The sequence below is a fragment of the Martes martes genome, assembly GCF_963455335.1.
Source record: "Martes martes genome assembly, chromosome: 1".
Classification (NCBI taxonomy): domain Eukaryota; kingdom Metazoa; phylum Chordata; class Mammalia; order Carnivora; family Mustelidae; genus Martes; species Martes martes.
The window spans coordinates 209,383,071-209,396,809 of NC_137888.1; the positions used below are offsets into that span (position 1 = coordinate 209,383,071).

Below are 13,739 nucleotides of genomic sequence, written 5' to 3' on the forward strand. Positions count from 1 at the left end.
GCACTCCCTAAAAGCAAAGATATAAACCAGACGGAGTTCTCAAAAACAACCATTTCAGGATCCTTGAGACTGATCCAGGGAGGTCAACAAATTGAAAAGTGTTTATAGGAAAATCGGGATGGTAGGTAAGAGCCGTGAGGGACTGTGGGGTCTTATGCCTGAGGCCGCCCAGACAGGGAAGTATCTGAAAGTCACTGCCTAAGGGCGTGTACTTTCTTTGGAACAGAGCAGCAGCATGTGGGAGCAGGAGGGATTCTCAGGGTCGGATGAATGGTGAAGGCCAAGGTTGGGATCCTGGCTGCAAAAGACTGGTGAACTAGTCAGTGGTCGAAAGGCCCGGAGAACAACAGAACCACAGCTGGCCCCACGATCAGCAACGGGCCAGAAAGCTGGGTGCACCCGCAAGGCTACGCGCCTGCTTGGGAGAGGTGGGGAGAGGCCCGTCCGCCCGCACTTCCACGCTGCCTGCCCAAGGGGAGGCCGTGTGCGTGCGCTAAAACGTGAGAGAGGGTGGTGGGAAGCCGAGGCAGGGCCAACTCGCAAGCTGCCTAAGCACGGGGCCACTGGCACGGAGCCTCAGCGAATCAGGTGTCTGAGCACAAAGGCCAAACCGTCACTGGCTGACCTGGAAGCCAGGCCGGCTAGGGGTGACTCCTCGAGGAAGACGCCTAAAAACAAAACCCAAAGTCCGAACAGAAACGTCAGCAGCTATAGGCTGTGGGGGAGGCGGGCCTACAGAGCCGGATCAGAAAGTCTCTTTGTTATGTGTTATCAACACATCTTCATACACTTTTAAAAGACTTTTTATTTATTTGACATGGAGAGAAAGAGAGAGCACAGGCAGGGTGAGTGGGAGAGGTAGAAGCAAGTGATGCGGGACTCGATCCCAGGACCCTGGGATCATGACCCAAGCCAAAGGCAGATGTTTAACTGACTGAGCCACCCAGGGGCCCACGTCTTTATACAACTTTAATAATATAGATTTTAAAAATCCACGTATCTTGGGATGCCTGGGTGGCTCAGTTGGTTAAGTGTTTGTCTTCGGCTCAGGTTGTGATCCCGGGGTCCTGGGATTGAGTCCCGCATCGGGCTCCCTGCTCAGTGGGGTGTCTCCTTCTCCCTCTGCCTGCTGCTATGCCCCACCTGTTGCTCTTTCTCTCACAAATAAAAAATAAAAATCTTTAAAAAAAACCCAAAAAACAAAAAAACACATATCTTAGAGACTTCTATGTCAGTACATAGAACTCCACAGTGCCCTGGGCTTCCCAGGCCACGACACTGACCTGTGCGGCCCCTGCCCATCTCTGTGGCTGTCACCATCAGGCGCAGGCAGGGAAGGGCCCGAGCTGCTTGCTCCCCACACGGCCGTGGCACCGGCAGGGCCAAGAGCCTGAGCTGGAGATCAGATGGTGTGAGGACTGGGCAGGTTTTTTCCTCTGCCTGGGCCTCAGTGTCCTCCCCTGTGAAACGAACGCCCATGGGATGCAGTGACAGGAGGAGGACGAGGCCCCCAAGGCATCGGTGACGCCGCAGGGAGCCTAGAATGAGTCTACCACGGAAGGCAAGGCCACGAGTTTTGTCTGTTTAATTTATTACTGTTTGACATCCAGTGACACTGACATACCCCGCCGGGCCTGCGGCCCCCAGCCCCAGCGAGTCTGACCTGTCCCATAGAATACAGTACGAGGGGTGGATGGCCACACACGTGCATCCACGGCGGAAACTACAGTGACTCCCAACTGCGGCCGCAACAGTACTGCCGGGAGAGGAAAGACGAGCGGGTGTCGCGTGTTCCCCGAGTCATGATTCTCGTCTTCAACAGTTAATGCTGTTACAAACGCTACTGATGCCAGGACAGGGCCAGACACAAACAGTCCTACATCTTCTCTGCCGTATAAATATGGAAGATTTTCGTTTATACAGTTTACCCTCAGTATGAAACTACATCTGCTGCTACCCGTTACTGCTAAGGGCTACGCCGCCTCGGCTCTGGAACCAGGGGCCCGGGGTCGAGACTCTGGAATGTTGGGACTCAGTCTTCCTCGCTGCCACTTCCTGAGCGGTCCTGGAGGGGGACAGGAGGAGAGAGCATGGTCAGCCCCACCGTTGAGGGCTCCCCCATGGGGCCTACCCAGGCGCTAAGTACGTTCATTGATTGCCTTCGCTGGGGGCGGGGCAGGGGGGGAGCGGCACCATGAGGCCGAAGGTGTGGCAGCCCTTGGCTTTGCCCCTGGCACCATGGCCAAATCCTGGTGTCGCTGATCTCCCGAGAACTGGCCCCCGTGCCTACACGGACTCTCCTCGGATCTGGGAGACTCGATGGGCCCTCTCTTCCTCCCACCGCAGTGTGCCTGTCCCTGTGCTCCTGACCTGCGGCTTCAAGACCACTGTGGTTAGTTCTATGTAGGATGTTTGTTCTTCCGCACAAACGTTTCGAAAAGCTTGGCAAGGGCCACAAAATGCTCTGCCGCATCAGGATTGGGCAGCTGGGGAGCTTCACGGCCCAGACTCTCCTCTCCAGAAACACAGGCCAGAGCTCCATGGCCAGGACATCGGTAAGGTCCTCACCAGGTTATCATGACATGGTCACGTTTGTTCCGAGCCACCAGATTTTGCAATTACTACAAATGGCTGCATGAGAAAAACAGTAACCCTGGGACAGCACTCAACGAGTTCTGCCGGGAGCCAGACCCCAGGAAATCCACGTGGCCTCCCTGCTTTCTAGAAGTGGAAACTGAGGCTCTGAAGTGAAGTGAACAGCTGGTCTCCCACAGCAGGGAAGGGCTGGGCACTGAGGCCCCAGCCAGGGGACCAAGAGTCTGCTCAGACGGGTCTGCTACCAGCCCCCATACCCACAAAGCGGGCCACTGTGGGCTCAATGCTCCTGCCGCTTCTCCCTGGTGCGTAAGGAATGCGGCCTGCTCCGGGGCAGAGGCGACACCCAGACACCACTCACGGCACCATTCAAGGGGCCTGTTCCACACCATTTTGGTAATTTTAGATCGCGGGATTTTGGTTTTTGTTTTTATCCACCACCGATTGGAAATCCTCCTACAGAGGCCAGAACAGAGCCATGAGCAGAGACCCAGTGGCGAAGCACGTGTGTCACCCAGGGCGAGGGCATCATGAAAGCCTCAGCTACAGAGGGGACTGTGTCTGCTCAGGGGTGACAGACAGGGGCCTGTCTGATGGCATCTTTCGTCCCAGGGTCTCCTGACCCACCCTCGATAGAGACCCAGCCCCACCACTGGCCTCAGCGTGGCAGACCCAGTGTGCTGGGAGAGGCAACTGCGCCCACCGGCCTCAGAGCACTGGTTCACCAGGGTCACACGGACCTGGTCTGGAGTTATGTGCTGTGTCCAACCCCGAGCCTCAGTTTCCCTATCTGTGGAGTGGAGTGTTGGAGCACTGACCCTCCCAAGGCCGCGACAGAAGGGTCCAAGACCTGGCACGGGGACAGAGCTCCAAAGACTGGCCCGCCACCGGCCACCTGCTCCTGCTGCCAGTGCCGGGGGACTCACCTCCTCCTGCTCCTCTTCGCTGTCGTCGTCGCTCACCACCGGCTTGGCCCTCGAACCTCGGCTCGGCCGCCGCCGGCCCCCCTTCAGCCGATCCTGCGCCTTCTCCTTCCGGCCCAGCTTTATCTTCACTTTGACGGAGCGGGCTAGGGTAGGGACCAGAAAGAGGGGGGAAAAGGAAAAAGGACGTGAGCTTGGGAGAGCACGGCAAGCCGAGTCAGGGGTGGCAGGGAGCGGCCTGGCCGTGATGCTGGTCTGCACAACCACCCACCGCTGGGACTCACACTCAGACTCGGAGCCTTCTTCCTCGCCCTCCTCCTCTTCCTCACTCTCCTCGCCCTCGCTGTCATCTTCTTTCTCTATTTTCTGCCGCACACTGGTGAAAACCGACTGCAGGACGATGGAGTCTTCATAGATCTAAAAAGAGACACGTGGGGTTTCAGTGGGCTGGGGGCTGATGGGGGCCACTGGCCCTGCCCTCTGGTCAGGACAGCCTGTGCAGGGCAGAGAGCCCTCAGTATCCCTTTCCCAATCAGGGCCTGAGAGAACATGAGACATGGAGAAAAGTGTGGATGTGTTAGTTCAGGAAGAACTACAAGTTCCTCCCTCCCTCTGAAGAATCCCAGTGAAGATATGCTTTTAAAGGCTCTGAAAAGGTCTGCAGCAATGCTGGAAACACATATCCCTTGTTTAAAGTAGCATTTCCCCCAAATTTAAGACTGTAAAATCTCTTTTCCAATGAACCATCTATCCATAGCACACTTAGGAAAAGTTTGCTGAGTTGAGGTTGTGTATGTTAATTTCACTGCAGGGAAGGACACATCCACACGATTCAAGGAGTCACTAGTGAATTCAAAGTAAAATTCCAGCATGTACACTGGATTGCTCACAGGGTTATCCTGGACGGATCAGACTGAGTTTATTTCCTCTAATCTGCTTGTTGTTCTTTCTGCTTCTTTTAGTAAGGAATACATTGCTTTCACAATTGACAAAATATTCCCAGTGGCTGAGAATTCTTTTACCAACCTGTTGTTTTTGGTTTGTTTTATTTGTCAGAGAGAGAAACAGCACAAGCGAGCATGCAGAAGCAGGGGAAGGGGCAGACAGAAGGAAAAGCAGGCTCTTTGCTGCGCAGGGAGCCCCAAGTGGGACCCGATTCCAGGACGCTGGGATCATGACCCAAGCCAAAGGCAGGCGCTTAACCGACTGAGCCATCCAGGGGTCCCTTTGTTTGTTTTTTAAAGTAGGATCCATGCCAGTGTGAAGCCCAAAGCGGGGCTTGAACTCATGACCCTGCGATCAAGCCCTGCATCAGACTCCCAGCTCAGTGGGGAGTCTGTTTCTCTCTCTCCCCCTGCTTATGCTCTCAAATTAATAAATAAAATCTTTAAAAAACCTGAGCTGAGATCAGGAGTTGGGACACTCAACCAACTGAGCCACCCGGGTGCCCCTTAATCAGTCAATTTAAGACAGAGCAAGCAGCTTGCTGAACTGGGGCCTAGCTGCAAAGGTGGCAAAAGCCAGGAGTGGGTGCCCTGCCCACGACTGCCCCCTGGGCCTCCTCACCAGGGAGCCCTCCAGGTTGAAGGTCTGAGCGTTCTGGCACAGCAGCATGACGTCCTTCTCCAGGTCATTGAGGCTGCGGTACTTGTGGTTGCGGATGCGCTCCTGTGGGTAGAGAGAGAAGTGGACTTACCTCGGGACTTTGCCCTGTGCCAGGGGACCCCAGGGCCAGGAGTCTCTCTGCCTAACTAGGTCATGGCCCTGTCTTCTGGGGAACCTCTGTACAGACTTGGAAGCCCAGGCTCACTGAACACAGAGCTGCACGGCTGAAGCCTAGGTCATGGGTAACCTTGAAGGAGCCTCAAACGCTGGCTGCCCATCAACACAGCTTTAGGACCCTCTCCCACAAACTGGGCTGCTGGGGCTCTTGAGGCCACGAGGAACCTCAAGAGCCTGTGACTGGGTCCAACAGCCCAGGCTCTGCCCAGTCTGCTCTGGGGTCATCTGTCCCATACAATCCAGTAGCACCCAGACGCGGAAGATTCTGGGTCAGATCCCCCGAACACCGATGTGGGCACACTTCCCACACCCTATGCCAGGCTTACCTTTATCTTCTTGAAGTCCACAGGCTTGCGAATGAGCTCATAATACTCGGGCAGCTCCTTGCGGGAAGGCAGCTGGATGAAAACCTCGCTGAGCTGACGTCCACTACTACTGCAAGGCGGGACACAGTGGGCGTCACTCACAGGTCCTGCTTGCTGGGGGAGCCCCCCGCCCCCGGCCACCACCCGCTGCTTGAGGAATGAGAAATTCGAAGCGTTCAGGAGGTATCTCCTGTACATGCACTGTCCTGTGAGTTCTGGAACATTCTTGAGAGGGAAAAAAGCCCAGAGGGGCCGGGGATGCATCTGAATCCAGGCTCTGCCCTCACCCAATCCCTCCAGCTCCTGGAGGGAGTATCACCAGATGCCGAGCAGCTAAAGCCTCAGCACTTGAAAGAGGCAGAATCACAAATGCATTTATGTACGATGCAAACATCACTTTGCTTATGTCGGGAGCAGTAAGTGCGAGTTCTCGGAGAGAGACCAGTTTCTGCATGCATGTCTCTTGCAGGTAGCACTCAGGAGCCATGAACTTCAAAGAATTTGGCTAAAACCAGTGGAGAGATGCTCCCTAGAGAGACCCGAATGGAAGACCCGAGCGGTTTTCTAGTCCTTGCCATTGGGAAAGCACTGGTTTTCCACAAGGAAGCAGAGGAAAGGTGGTCTGTGAGTGGCCCTGAGACATGGCAGGGTGTCAAGCGCTGTCTCCCAGGCCTCACTTTCGGACAAGCCATGCACTTGGGCGCCAGGCTGTGCCACACCCAGACCTGGCTCTGTCCAGGGGCAGGAGCTCAGAGAGGACATCACTCCTGGGCCTACCTGAGAAAGGAGGGAGCAGGCGTTTTAAGGACTGGTGGACGAGAGCTGACAACTCTTATGAGCTCTGTCTCCCTCTCTGTTCCATCAGCCTGGAGCCATGGACCCCACCCTGGGGGACTGGTGACCTGGTTGAGGCTCTGTTCCAAGGCTTGCCCTAACCTTATCTGTGACCAGCTGGACCCAACGTGGCAGGATGTGGCTGAAAACGCAACCTGGAAGGCAGGGGGAGGCTGGCCCTCGCTGAGCGTGGGCACCCCACTTCACACTGGGATGACAGATTGGAAGGCAGAAGCCCAAGGCAGGCTGTGTCTGGGCACAGCTTGGTGGGAACATGTGTGTCAAGTGCCCAGCCCAGAGCAAGGACTGAATGCTGATGGCTGTCCAAAGCCAGCAAGGTGCGGGGACCAGATTCCAGCTCCTGTATGTGCGGCCTGCAGCTCAGGAGACCCCAGCTGTGGGAGGAGGACCAGGGGCCCCGTGATGTGCCAGAAACCCCGAAAGAGCAAAGTTTCTGGGATCCCGCGGTCCTGGCAAAGCTGTTCCTTTAGGCAATTGTGACATCTGGGGGATCCGGCCGGGGAACCCTGAAATGCCCCCCGGAGTAGCAGGCTTCCCTTCTCTGCGGGAACAGGCTGAGGGTGGCTCAGCCACAGACAGCTGGGGCTTGTTTGCATATCTCTGAAGAGGAGAACTGGAATCAGAAGGCACTGGGCACTCGGCCGGGGAGAGGGAGACCCGAGCTGCAAACCACCACTCACCCACCTGCACGCGTCCTGCTGTCCCCCCACCCCGACCTTCTGAGAGCTCCCCCTTCTCACCCTGACAGCATTCTCATCACAATTTTGACCAGGACGCACGGCGGGAGCCACAGCTTTCACTCTGATCCAGGGCACGCACCTGCAGCCCTAAAATACCCGGGGTTTCCCTGTACGGGGTTGCCTTTGCCAAGTGAGATGAACTCTGATGTTTCCTCCACTATTTCACATTTTAGAAATGCCAGGTGACCTGCTACATTCATTCTGCTGCTCACTGGTGGCTGTGGAGTGTGCTGTGCCTGGCGCTAAGGTCAGGCTCTCTAGGCTACACGCCCCCGCGCTCATCTGTGGCATCTGTGAAGGTGGCTGGGCCTCGGGATGTGTGTGGCCCTCGAGGGAGCTCATGAAGTAAGACTCTGGTGCTGGGATACAGTGGAGAGTTTTGTAATTAAACCCTCTCACCTCCATTGGGCTAAGAAATTGGCGGAGACAGGAAAGAACGGGGAGCAATGGGGCTCCTCTTACAAACCTCTGGAATAAGGGTGTCACTGAGTAATGAAGGCCCAGGTGGCCACCCGAGCCTGATGCTTCCCTGGTGCAGTGAGCTCGGAGTACAGATGGCCCGGAACTGGGCACATGTGACGGAGGGACAGGGCCCCAGGATGATGGGGGACTTTAAAAGGTATCCTCTCTCAGACAGCAAATCACTGCCATTAAATTTTAGTTGCCAAAGTGCTGAGATGTCATTTCTAATCCTTGGAAGTCCTCTGGAGACCCCCACCCCGCCATTAGGCACTGCTGAGGCCGGCTTGGGGCCAAAAGCCTGGTAAATGGGCCTTCTAGGCTCCCTCGCCAGCCCTCCTCCCCTCTGCGTTAGCGGCGGACAAGTCACAGCTGTCGACCTCACTGGGCACAAAGCCCAAAGTCCTTGTGGTGGCGGCCTGGCCCTCCAGGGCTCTGACCTCAGCACCCCTCTCTACCCCCCTCCTCAGGATCATCAAAGCCACTGCTCCCCGGGAAGCCCAGCTGCGGCCTTCACGTCACCTCAGAGCAAGCGCCCGCTCCCCCGAGGTTCTGTGGCCCCCTCACCCCCTCTTACAGAGAGTAAGAAAAAAGAACACCGAGATGTGAGATCTTCAGCGCTCAGCACCCCGAGGTGCACCAGGCTCCCGAGAACCCGCCTGACCTCTGGGACCTGGGTGGGCTTGGCCTCTTCTTGAACTTGATGACATGGGGTCTGGTGTGGTCAGCTCCCAGGCCTGGCCACCTCTCTCATCACTGTGACAACTGTCTCTGCGGGCACACGCAGCAGCAGCTCCCACGTCTCAGGAGCTGCCTCATGGCCCACGGTGGGCACCTGGGCTCTGCCGGTTCCGGGCATCCGGAAGTACATGGCTGGGGACACTCGTGTCTGAGTGGCCGGCCCGCGCTTCTGGGACACACTGCGTGGGGGGGAGGTGGTGGTGAAGTGCCTGAGAGCAGGGCCAGATGGCTCTCATCTGGTCAGCTCAACTCGCCGTCACTCCTGATCGGTGCAGCTGTTCAACACTCGGGGTGCAAACTGCTACCTCCATGTGCTTTTAATTCACAATTCCTTGATGAGCAGTGAACCCGGGCTCCGCTTCACAGGTGGGAGGGTCCCCTGATGACCTCTTTCCGGCCAGTATCTGTTCACGTCTTTACCCTCCTCCAGAGAGTCCTCTGGGCAAACCCCTTTTCCATCCTATGTCATGTCTGCTTACTTTTTGATGATATCTTTTGATGAACGGGTCTTAGTTTGAATTAAATTCCGATTTACCAGTACTGTCCTGTCACAGAGGTACTGCATTGCGTTCTAGAAATGTTGACAATTCAACCTCTTTATGTTATTAGATATGAAGCCAGTCACCCGGATCAGTGTCATTTCTCCCAACCAAATCCTGGGTGTCTGTGTCCTCGCTAGACTAGGACAGCAGCCATGAGGGTAGAGGCCTTGCCAGTTCTACTTCCCGCTCTATTTCTGTCACTTAGAACAAAGCCCAACATTTGCTGAAGAAACAGCTCAGGGAGAGAGTCTCAGGGGTCATGGAGCAAGGTTCAAACTTGGGTGTCACAAAGGTCATCTCTGAACAAGGGTGCCTCATCGCCCCCCACACCGCATGGTCATCTATACACCACCCTATTCCAGAAAGGACTGGCAGCAACTACCAGAAACCACCCCCTGCCCTGAGAGGGCACTGCTGTGTGCCCGTTAGCCTCCTAGGTTATGAGCCTTGCTCTCCAGAAGCTTCTGCAGGCAGAGTAATCTGGGAGTAAAGGAGCTTGGGAAAATCCTGAGGCTGTGAGGACCAGACCTGTGACTTCCACTCAGACACCACCTGGGCGCTCACCTCATTCGGCAACAGCAGCAGCAGCAGCCATCGTCACTGCTGCCCGTGGCCGTGAGGACTATGAGGGCGCTCCCCTCATGCCTCCTGACGCCAGCTCCCAGAGCAGGGATTTCCTTCTCCCTCTTTCACTGCCCTGTCCCCATTACAACAGGACATGGGACGCAGTCAGGGCCCCTTGCCCAAAGCCGCCAATTCCTCCCCTGTCTAGGCCAGTGGGTGCTTCTCGCTGAATGAGGTTTGGCAACGAGTCTAATTCTCTGTTGGGGCAGGGCTCTGTCTAGTTGTACACTAGATCCCTTCTTGGATCCTGAAGAGCCCTGATAAGGGCCTTTATTACTCAACCCGCCCAGATGGCGGCTGCCTCCCTAAGGAAGTGGGCCCTCCCCATGCCAACTCAGGGTTCTGGTGGCGCTGCCCAAAGCAGAGTCCCAACCTCTCGCCCAAGACTTGGGCCAAGTGCTGTACCTCACCCTTCTAGTCTCAGTGATGGGTCCAGGCAAAGGCCTGGGACACAAGCTGGCCAGTCAGAGCCCACCCTGCGGAGTTGAGGAAGCAGAGGTTGCTTTCCTCTTGGGATGTGAAGCCTTCAGGACAGAGGGAGCCCAGAGCTGTGGCAGCCACAGGTCACTGTATGGAGTAAGGGGAGAGGTGGTGGACAGCTCTGGGTCCCAAAAGCTGGTCTTTGCTAACTCCTCTACAGCCTTCCAGCCAAAGGAGTCCCTAGACATAAAGGTCAAAGAACTAGCTTCCTGACACACAGAGCCCAGAAGTCCAAATGTCCCTTCACTGTGTCCGTAAAGCAAAACTACAACATGGGGAGGAAGAACAAAAGTCCCGAACCACAAACTCTCTGCATCAAAGAGGTCATCCCCCCAAAAGCATTTCCAACAGATAGAGAGAAACCAGAGAGGAAATGAGGGCTGGTGGCAGGCAGGGCTTCTGCACAGGTCACCCCCCACGACCAAGTCAGGACCTCTCCCACCCATTCCCATATGCTGCTCTAAATCAAGGGTCAGTAACCTTTTTCTGTCAACCACTGGTGTAACTCTCTCAGGCTTTGTGGGCTATCCCATCTCTATCATGACCACTCAACTCTGCCACTGTTGCACAAAAGTGGCCACAGACAAGATGCAGAAAAATGAGCTCTGGCTGTGTTCCCATAAAACTTCTATGAACAACAAAATGTGAATTTCCTATAATTTCATATCTTGGAATATAATGTTCGTTTCACTTTTCGAAAATCCTCTAAAAAACCATTTTTAAATTCACAGGTGATACATATACAGCTGGTGGGGCAGATTTATTTTTTTGTGGGTTTGCTGGCCACTGGTGGGAATCCTAAAAACAACAGAGAGAATGTCTGTCCATATCAGGGATGGCAACATAGTGCCTGGTGTCCTCACTGTCTCATCCTCTGACCAGTGCAGACATTGCAAGTAGATCAGAGCACTATCCCTTTGCCCTCAGGCAGGCACGAGCAATCAAGTGAGGATGGTGCCCCAGACAGACCCTGCTAACCAAGTACGGAGGTAGTCCCATACTGCCAGGAAGGACTCCCTCTCTGTCCCTCAGCCCTGCTCTCCATCCTAGAGTCCAGTTCAGTCCATCTTCCCATGACATCGCTCAGTGACACCTTCAAGCCCTGGGCCATGTTCTCTTTTGACCCCTGATGGGCAAACTGAGCCTGCAAGGCCCCGGATAGAGAAGCTCGCAATTTCAAAACTGACTTAGCTCCAGACCATCTGAACTAGCATCTCAGAAGGTTTTCCAGAAATAAAATCTGAAAGTGAAAAAACAAAACCTATTTGTTTACTTCGTTAGTATACAATTACTTTCTAGGTTCAGCTTTTTTTTTCTTTTTAAAGATTTTGTCCATCCATTTGACAGATCACAAGTAGGCAGAGAGGCAGGCAGAGAGGGGGGCGAGGAAGCAGGCTCCCTGCTGAGCAGAGAGCCCGATGCGGGGCTCGATCCCAGGACCCCGGGATCATGACCCGAGTCGAAGGCAGAGGCTTAACCCACTGAGCCACCCAGGTGCCCCTAGGTTCAGCTTTTTTTTTTTTTTTTTTAAAGATTTTATTTATTTATTTGTCAGAGAGAGTGAGCACAGGCAGACAGAGAGGCAGGCAGAGGCAGAGGGAGAAGCAGGCTCCCTGCTGAGCAAGGAGCCCGATGTGGGACTCGATCCCAGGATGCTGGGATCATGACCCGAGCCGAAGGCAGCCGCTTAACCAACTGAGCCACCCAGGCGTCCCATAGGTTTAGCTTTTTGACGTGTTACAAAATCAAGGATAGCTTGAGCATCAGACACAGAGAAATCTGATCCACTTAGTTACAAAGTCTTTTTATGAAGAGCCTCCACCTGCTCAAAGGGCCAGTTCAGATGGACTTAGGGCTGCAAGGTACAGAAACAACTCTGACTCCCGCACGAGGGAGAGGAAAGGGTGTTCACCAGCAAGCCCGCTGAGGATAATGGTCTGCGGGCTGCTGGCCCTGTGCTCTCCCGGTAGGGTGGGGAAGATTTATTTCAGGGTACGGGTGCCAAGGCCAAGACTAGCTGTAGATTATGACGCTGGTTAAGTGTCTAATGAGCTCGCAGTTTCAAATGAACCAAGAACACATCTGGGGGGCACGTGTTTCTTAATACAGTTGAACACCGCAATCCAAGCGTCATTTTAAAGAAACCCTGATGTTGTGCAAAAGCTTTTTATCTTGATGAAGTGCCAACAGTTCATTTTTGCTTTTGTTTTCCTCGTCTTCGGGATAACTGAACTCTACATCTGAAACCGATAAACTCTCTGTTAATTAATAATAAAAAAAGAAAAGAAAACGAAAGAAAAGAAACAAGTAACCTGAGCTAGGGAAGCACCTGGATTTAACATTTTCGTCAAATCCATTTGGATTTGGAGGCGAGACCCTGAGGTGTGAAAAAAGATGCAGAGCCTGGGATTACCCAGCAAGCAGAAGCCAGATCATAATCCAGCCAGGCTCCCAGCTGACAGCACAAACCCTGCGAGCCCGGGCAGCTTCCCCAGGCAGGCCGTGAACGCCACAGGGCAGGGGCTGGCCTCGCACGACACTCTATGGTGGCAGCAGCTCAAAAGACATTTGCTGTGGGTGACAAGGACAAAGAGCAGAAGCCCAGGACCTATTTGAGGCACTGCAAAGAACATGTCTCAGGACGAGAGAGAAGGGGAAGACGAGAGGCAAAGCCAGCCCAGCTCTCTCGGGAGCTGCCGCCAGAGGCCCGTGGAGCTGGTCGCGTGAGCGTGGCAGGGGACCTGGGGGGCAAGGCCACTTCAGCGGGGCTGGGTGATCTGGGCTGAAATGAGTTAGAGTTCGTGGCGCAGGTACTATGAACAACAATGATCCCCTAGCGGGATGAGCAGCTGAGCAGCAGGGGAGGCCACAAAGCCCCCTTTGAAATGGAAGAGACCGCCCCGATGCCCACCCTAGGACCCAGGGTGCTAGGGTTCCCTCTGGTCCAGCTGGAGCAGACAGACCCACCTCCACACCTTCCCTTCCCTTCCCTCCAAACTTTTAAGCTTAGTTAACTTACATTTTTAACTAGTTTCACCTTCAAACCTTAACCTTCCGTTTCTTCTAGCTAGTTGTCTCTTAGCTTCATTTTAAAATCTATTCTTTCATGATTTCTCATTTACTTGACCTTGAACCTTTGATTCATCCTCTTGTCCACACCCCCCCCCTTCCCCAACGATTCTAAATTTTCCTTTCATACTTCCTGTCTTACCTGTTGATTATCTCCTATTTTCATGACCGTTTCCTTATTGCTTTCCCTGAGTGCAAAAGGAGTCCACACTTGGAATGCACCAGCACACGGAACTCTGCGGGAGGCAGAGGGCGTGACTTGTTCACCCAAAACTACTTATTTCTGGGGCCCAGGGTCTGTCCCTGTCCTGTTTGGAGCTTATATGTAACTAGTTTTAAGCTCCTTCTAACACAGCTGCCCTGTTTTCTTCTACTGTGGCAACCAACCACCAGCAGGGAGGGAAGCCGGGGGTGGGGGGGGGGTGGAGCTGGCAGGATGACAAACAGAGCAGGTGCAACTTCATCCAGCAAATTCTGTGGCAGCTTTGGAACCGCAGCATGACTCGGCAAGGCTGCAGGGACTAACCCTCCTGTGGCCTAGAGCCCCAGTGGGCCCTCAGCCCG

At 54.5% G+C, this 13,739-nt stretch overlaps 1 protein-coding gene across 5 annotated transcripts in view; it reads right to left on the reverse strand.

Annotated features, from left to right (window-relative positions):
* Window positions 1–1,568: 1,568 nt before the first annotated feature.
* Window positions 1,569–13,739, reverse strand: part of SMARCA4 (SWI/SNF related BAF chromatin remodeling complex subunit ATPase 4) — a 90,489-nt gene continuing 78,318 nt past the window's right edge. For 3 of the 5 annotated variants that reach the window (XM_080827064.1, XM_080827062.1, XM_080827065.1), the window contains 5 exons: window positions 5,627–5,735; window positions 5,085–5,186; window positions 3,803–3,935; window positions 3,522–3,664; window positions 1,569–2,065 (listed from right to left, as the gene is read on the reverse strand). In XM_080827064.1, coding sequence (XP_080683190.1) covers window positions 2,033–2,065; window positions 3,522–3,664; window positions 3,803–3,935; window positions 5,085–5,186; window positions 5,627–5,735 — 520 coding nt within the window. In that variant the 3' untranslated portion in view covers window positions 1,569–2,032. The remainder of the gene's footprint in view (window positions 2,066–3,521; window positions 3,665–3,802; window positions 3,936–5,084; window positions 5,187–5,626; window positions 5,736–13,739) is intronic. The other 2 variants (XM_080827066.1, XM_080827063.1) reach the window with 1 other exon arrangement.